Source organism: Uloborus diversus, chromosome 9 (assembly GCF_026930045.1).
Source record: "Uloborus diversus isolate 005 chromosome 9, Udiv.v.3.1, whole genome shotgun sequence".
NCBI lineage: Eukaryota > Metazoa > Arthropoda > Arachnida > Araneae > Uloboridae > Uloborus > Uloborus diversus.
Genome location: NC_072739.1, coordinates 132,028,315 through 132,036,392, shown reverse-complemented (window position 1 = coordinate 132,036,392; position 8,078 = coordinate 132,028,315). Strand labels below are relative to the sequence as shown.

Here is an 8,078-nt window from a genome sequence, read left to right as displayed (position 1 = left end):
AGAAGAACCAACAGTTTCATCCCTTTAATGCAATCACCACTCCTCCTTTATCCATAACTATGGAGGATGGAGGAGAACATGAATCCTATGAATCCTCTTACATTTGCACAGAAATCAATGGGTTATTAAAAGAGACTCGTATACTATTTAAATGATTATCTGCATACCACATCTGTACCTGAAAGCCACACTGACGTAAGTCACATAATCGCTACTTTACAGGAGAGAGGGAAAACGTTTATCTGGCAAATACAAAGGATGGGACGTGTGCTTTTTTAACACTGGTAAATAATTACAAAGGCTTTTTTTTTCAGAATTTTGTTCACATGGTATGATGGGGACCCTACAGGGTAGATGGAGTTCTACATACAATGCACTAATAAACAGAAAATCACAACTTTTGGACTTATGCTAGCTCTGAGGTACAGATATTACATGTGACGTGACTTCCTAAACATAATTTTGAAACACATATTGACATGGTATGAATTCGAAGACGCATTCACTTAATTTATGATAAACAACATTTAGACTGTACGAAAAATAAGAAATGAATTATTAACAATGGCAGGTATATAAAGATGTTATTGCTTTTCTATTGCAGTAACTGAGATTTTTCTCTCTTACAGCAGGGTTCTTAAAATTGGAATTAGAAAAACCAAGAGGGCAGAGCCTCTTGGCTTTTGTACCAGCTACAAAAGTAAAGTACCAAGTGTACCATGGACACCAGGCAATATGATTATTGATTGGAAATTAGTAATAATATTATCATGCTTTAAAACAGATATCAAATAAATGGTTAGCTGTTTTGAAATACAGTCAACGTTGTTTAAGTTCACATATAGCTTTATGAGAAATACTCACTCAGTCCTGTGTTATAAATCAGTTAATAATCACCAAATAATTTATTGTATAAGAGGAAATCCAGTTAACATGAAATAATATCATCGTCCAGTGAATTTCTGGTTAATGAGATTCGACTGAATTATTAGTGCCTTATGATGTTAAACTATACATGCATATACCAGCCCCCAAGTTCTTGGGAGAGAGATGAGAAAAAAAAATGTATTTTAATTATCTAACTGTGCTCTGATATAATCTTGAATTTTGCTTTAAATACTTTTTTTTTTTTGCTTGAGGTTAAGTATCTATAGTTAAGCAACCCTAACCGGGCAGTGTCATAATGCTATGATTAGGACATGTGCAGCCTTCACAATGCTGCTAGGTTAGGTTTTCTCCAACTATAGTTAAGGAGCTCAGACCTGAAATCGCTAGTGAGCTTGAAACCCAGTAACTTTCAAATTCCAAATAGATAGTAGTCAAGTCCGCTTATTAAAATATCGCTTTAAAGAATGTCCCACTTAATGTAATAAATTTTGGGTGCACCAAACCGTTGTAATTTGTCAGTTTGATCCTGGATAATGGAATATCCCAATTATTTTTTTGTGGCAAATTGGGTTATTCCTTTAAGTGGGCATGACTGTAGTATGAGAGACTTTGGGTTCATGTCATTAGTTTTTCCACAAAAACATTTCACCTGCTCACAATCAACAAAATGATAAAATAGAGTTGTTAAGATGCCTTGTGCATTAACAAAACAACCTTCAATAAACCAAACTTGATGCATCAATCATTAATGTTAAGAGGGTGAAAAAATTACATTTGTTGCATGACCTCATCTCACTTAGATTTTAAAAATAAATGCAAATTCTTTCAAAATATATGTATATTTTTAATATTTGTAAATGTAACAACATAAATAATTATGTATCGTTATCTGCTACTAAAATTACAAGAAAGATTTCCAAAACAAGATTGTCCAAGGCACAAATTTATCCCAGTTTTTGTAATCAAAATGATGAGTATTAATCTCATTTAACAGTAATAATATTTAAAAATAAATCTCAGGTACTAAAGCCGTAGCCTCAAAAAATTTTAAAACAAAAACAATTAGTTTTACAAGAAAACTGACATTTCACTCAATATAGTAAGATAGTAGCCGTGAGTGACTTAAAAATTGTATAAAATGTAAAAGCTAAACATAATATCAAGAAGTAAAGAAATAACAATCAAATAAATATAAATAATAAAGCAACAGTAAGTAAATGTTAGCATAATTTTTAAAACCTATATATTCAAAAGCATTTTACAAACACAGACTAGCATCTTGCTTATTTACAAATGCAAAATACTCCATAAATTAAGCACCAATAAAAATTTAAAAACAATTGACTGCAGCATGATGCAAACAGAAGCATACACAAAGATACATAGCACAGCAAATTAAGAAACATTTCAAAATATAAGTCGAAGAAAAAAGTGAATATTAAATTTAAGTAAAAGATGAAGATAAAACAATTTTTTTTTTGTAATTCCTAGATACTCAATTTAAAGCAAGTTACAAAATTGAGAAATTGGAATTTTCCACATAAAAGTTCACTATCAACATTTTTTGATGCGACTTCAATATAGTGGAACCTGCCACTCGTCCGCCTCTCTACTTGTGTATTACTCCTTATTGATCCAACTTGCTCAAGTAAAATTTAACCAGTGATGTTCCCATTAATTTGTCTGAGGGTATACTCCCAGTAATCCATTATGCACAATATGTGTATGCAATTATAACCATAATATATCATAGTAAGAAAATTTTTGAGGCTTGAGGGTATACACTATGTGTCTAAAAAATGTTAGAGTATATGGCGTAAATGGAGTATCATATCCTATGGGAACACCACTGAATTTAACTCGTCATTCATACGCTTTCCTATTCAGACACTTAAAGGAGTTGGCTAAAGGCCACAGAAATGAGCTGAAAATTTAAGAACTGCACAGGGAGTTTAACTTTTCAATTTACAAAGTTTGAACAGAACAACGTCTGTCGAGTCCTCTAGTAAAAAAATATAATTTAAAAGGATGGGGGGCAGAATTCAGTTAATTTTATTCAGAAAATATGCTTGTCATTATGTTTGTGAAAATTTACATATTCAACATAATTTCAGCAAAGTTCTACCATGATATTCAATTAAAACAGAACTTAATTTAATTAATTCACTAATTAAATGTCAAATATAGATAACAACTAATTAAAAATGCATCTAATATTCACTAATCCTTCACTGTAAAAAGCTCTAAGCAAATTTTAGCTCTAGGAACATATTAATTAAAATTTTCAATAAACACAACATTGGCACAAAAATAAACATTACATAATTGGCACTCAGTGAAAACAATACTGCTCATTCATTATTCGAATAAGCTAAAAATTAAACAACTTTTAAAATCTCGGTAAATAAACGCACACTTTATAATTAACAAAGTAAAAAGGATTGATCAAAACAGTCAATAAAAAAATAGTTATGTTTTGTTCCTATTTTGCTGCTTTAAAAGGAAAATTTTAGTCATTTTCCTGTAATCCACAAGGCCTTAGAAATTCTTGTCCCCTTTCATGGAGCCATTTGTTTGAAACTAAAAAAAAAAATAATAATAATAAAGGAGAAATTATTTTTAGACTAATATATAGCTAAAACAAGTTAAGTTATGGAAAAATAAAAATAATTAACGAGAAAATCATAACAAATAGGCTAGGGGCCAGACCAGGTTTTTATTTTCAGGTCCACATTTTGTGGAATTTTTTTTAAATTGGAACTTTTATTTTTGAGAGAAAAAAAAAAGGTTTTTGGGTCTTTTCTTTTTTTTATCGTTTGAAAATAATCCTGTCATATGGAAAAGAGCATGTTTAGCTGTCGCACATCTTCTGAAATGCTTTTGGTCTAAAGAACTTCACTGGAAATGACTTGAAAGCTGGAAGATTTTTTTTCCTCTTTTTGACCAATGTTGAGCTTTCAGACGAATTGATTGAGTTTGTAAGTGATGAAAGAACTGCTTTTACAAATGAAATTTTGTGAAAGATCTAATTTTAAGATATGAAATTTTGTGAAGTTGCGTGCTTTTATAACACAGAATTTTTTGATGCGGCTGCAAAGCGTACCCAATTTGAGTTTGCATCGACCACTGTAGATACATATATTGAGTAGCAAAATAATTGAATGATTTAACTTCAGAATTTTGAATAAAAATTTAAGCTGCCAAACACAAAAAAAGGGGGGGGGGTAAATGACCAAGTCTTGAAAACCAAGTCCTACTCATGTTATTTTGAATAAAATATACAGCACCATTGCAAACAGTTTCAAGAGTCTAGTATAGTTCAGAGTTTGTTGCTGGTCATCCCTTTAGTATTTGTATAACTATTCCAACATTTTAATTGCTCTGCAACCTCGTAGAAATGAAAAAAAACTCATAAATACTCCATTTTGACTGAAATAGAGCTCAGTCAGCTCCAATGTGATTTACCCCCAATTGTACCCCCCTGTATTGCTGCCTCAGCAATACAGTCAAACCTCGTTAATATGAACTTGATGGGACGCCAAAATATTTCGTGGTAACCGAATTTGGCATTAACGGATTTTGACATTTACTGGATTTTGCATAAGCAGACAAGTTTTTTTTTTTTGTTTTTGGGTCTCAGAAAATATAGGAACCAATGTAACTTTGTACAAAAAGTACACCCAAGCAGAAAAATTTATATCTTAAGTAAGAAACACCAGTAATGCGAAACAGGCAATGGCCATTTGGACCATTTCTCTACGACAGTGCATTTTCAAACACCTGATTTTTCCTTGATCGCAAGACTGGATTTTTCCTGCAGTATTGACAGGTAAAAAAACACTTTATTGTTTTTAGACCTTAAACCTCTACATGGGCAGAACAGGTGTGCAGAATTAGACAATTTTTTGTTTGTTTTTTTCACGATGAAATTTTATGTCTAGATTTCTCATCCACTTGGTGAAGACTTCACTGTTCACCCAAGCTTTTTACTGTAAGCATAGTCTACAGCTAAAGTTCTTACTTTCTTGAAGCAACGTGGTTTTCCAGATTTCCCTACACAAGGAGAGGAATTTTCTCACCTGTCATCCATGTCGCTTACCGTTTAGTGCAGATCTTTCGATTTTTGAACGTAATTTCATGTAAAAGTATGGCGATTTTCTTTTTTCTTCAAGACCTTAAAATTCTCTTTGTATTATGCGGGATTTCGTCTAAATCCTCTTCGTGTTAGGAGATTGATTTAACACTAATTTGTTGTTTTATCTGATGTGTAATGACATTTATTTTGCGCTAAGCGAAAATTTGCGTTATGCGAGTTCGTGTTAACAGGGTTTGACTGTATATGATTCTTGAAAACTGAAAATGAAGATATACGGGTAACTTATATCAGAAAGGCAGTGCCACCTACAATCATTGAAATGGGAAAAATATAAATTGCAAGAATTTTGCAATTATTTCACAGGTGTACCAACCTACTGTCTTTCATCATGCATAAGATTTAAAAAAAAAAAAATTAGAATGTTTTTTTCAGTGAGTAAAAAATTAGTCTCAAATGATATGAAACAAAGCTTTACCCCATTTTGATCCAGCTAACACAGGGCATGCAGCATGTCTTGTTAGCATATCACCTTCTCCATTTCTGTGAAGGTTGTACCAAAAGGCCGCTGTTCCCTAAGGGACAGGAGAACAGAAACAGCATTAGTGCTAAAACATATAAAGCTGAAGATCTTACCATAAAACTGATGTGTTACATTATATCTCACCTATATTTGATTCATGAGGCAACACATTATCTATTACGGGAAATGACTGAGCTGGCGGTGTATTTCACGTATTGCTGCTTTAGCCCTGGCTAATGGGGCGGTAATTTACTGAAAACATTATTTATTATTAAGGAGTTTTTTTTTAGGCATCATATAAAACACTAGTTTTGGGAAGTTTCACTGTATGCAACTTTTATAGGAGACTGCTTTCGCGACAGAACTTATTCGAGTTAGCCGAATTTCCACCCGAGCTACGGGCCTTGACTAACTGAATTGTTACATTCCTTTTACTATTTTATAACTGAGATCGAACAAAACACTATATTTCTATTTTTTTTTGAAAATACAGTAAAACCCCTCCTAACGGACGCTCCTCAAATGTGGACGCCCCTCTTATGCGGACAATTTTTAATTCCCCAATTCCAAGGCAAATAACATTATTAAACCCCTGTCCTGCAGACCCCCTCTATTGCGGACAAAAAAATCTGTTAGTGTCCGAATTAAAGGGATTTTACTGTAATTATTTGAAAATGATGGGCAAGAAAACCGTTTGCTGACAGTTGCTATTAGTTAAGTTAAAAAGCAAGCAAACTAGGAATGACTACAGAAAGTTCCGTGAACACTCAAGCCAGCTGATTGCCATAATGGCAGTTATTTTCTCATTAGTAGCTTTTTATACATGTAATCAAACCAAATGGTAGTCAGTTTTTAAAAAATGCAAGGAGAGTCAGTGAAAAGGAAAGAAAGAAAGAAGCCCAGAGTCGCAATGTTTTCTAACGACTCTGACTCTTTTACCCCAAAATCAGTCCGACTCCGACTCCACAGCCCTAATTCCCACGTGACAAGTCTCAAAACAGCTTCATAATGCACTTGAAAACATACCCCTTCACTCACTTTGCTAATCATTTTATTGCAGTTTTCCTGTCTCTAAATGAAAAAGAATAAATAAAGAAGAACAAAATCAGAAAAGATTCAATAATAATTATAAAATTCAATGCCCCTTTAAATCACTCGTGAACTTCCTTTGAGTGGGGGGAATCCAAAGTCTTGAACACATAAGCAAAAATATTTTAACCTTCCTCCCCTTCCCCATAATTTTTTTAGCTAGATGTATATCTCTTTCAATTACTTGTAACAAAAAAAGAAGAAGCAAAGATATAAACAAGAGCAATTGAGACCTTATAAATCATATGCACAGAGCAGTGGTTCACTATCTGTTTACATTAATAAATCTATCCCATTGAGAGGCCCAAATAAGAAACTGACACCTGTACATGAAGGTCAAATACCATGTGATTCGAATATAATGAAAGTTATAGCCATTTAGCACAATCTATTATCGTTTAAATATTCAATTCAATCCTTTCATTTCGAGAAAGCATATATGTGAGGTTGGGACATCAGCGTCGATCAGAGTGTGTAGCAGGCAAGTGCCGCTGGGCTGATAAGAGAAGAATCGTTGCGTCGCACCCATGAGACGCTGGGTGTGAACGAGTTAAAAGTCAAGTATAAATTAAGAGTTCATTTTATAAAAAATTTGCCCAAGAAGCATATGTAACCACCCACTTCCTGCAATATTGTGCTCTATTTTTGTTGAAATTTGATAGATAAAATATAATTTAAGATAGATTGGGGAGAATTTCCGAATTTAAATATTTATACTTCACATCTGATCATTTAAGAACAATAAAATCATATCTCCAGGTTTCTTATAATAGATGATGTGTTGCCTCATGAGTAAAATATGCAAAATAATGACATTCCTGGAAGGCCAGTTTGCCTGCATCATGTGCGAGGGTTGTTTTTTTTTTTTCAAGCTCCGTTTGGCTATTTAAAAAAAAAAAAAAAAACGGGTAAATATACAAAAAAGAATTTACTAACAAAAGTAAGGTACAATAAATATTATTTCTCCACATAATCACCTTGACAATTTAGGCATTTGTCGTACCTGAGCACAAGCTTTTCTATACCATCCTCATAGAACATTGCCGCCAATGATTGAAAGTGATTTTTGACGATGTCTTAGAGTTCTGCCCGCTTTAAATTTTTGCCACCACTTACGAACAACACTAGCAGTCCTTAAGTTGCCTCCATACACACGACTTATTCTTCAATTAATTTCCGCTGTCCTGTTACCTTCTGTTTGCAAGAAATGAATAACTTTCTCAATTCACATTTGGCTGGAGACTTGATAAAGTCAACCATGTTTTCATGTCTGTAGCTCAACAGGAAATGGCAGATTGGATTCAACAGTAACTGAGTGTTTGGTCTGGGGTATGTGCAGTATCCTAGTATGCAAACCAGCCACCTGCCGCCCACCTGGCTTTCCTACACTGAAAACCGAGCTTGAAAAAAAAAAAAAAAAAACCCCTACATACATTAGGAAAAATATTTTAGAAAAGAAATTTCAATGTCACCATATACAATTGA

At 33.2% G+C, this 8,078-nt stretch overlaps 1 protein-coding gene across 1 annotated transcript in view; it reads right to left on the bottom strand.

Moving 5' to 3' along the window:
• Positions 1–3,104: 3,104 nt before the first annotated feature.
• LOC129229370 (prolyl 4-hydroxylase subunit alpha-1-like) overlaps positions 3,105–8,078 on the bottom strand; it is a 70,912-nt gene continuing 65,938 nt past the window's right edge. The window contains exons 12-13 of the mRNA XM_054863663.1: positions 5,460–5,556; positions 3,105–3,468 (exon numbers count right to left, since the gene is read on the bottom strand). Coding sequence (XP_054719638.1) covers positions 3,398–3,468; positions 5,460–5,556 — 168 coding nt within the window. The 3' untranslated portion in view covers positions 3,105–3,397. The remainder of the gene's footprint in view (positions 3,469–5,459; positions 5,557–8,078) is intronic.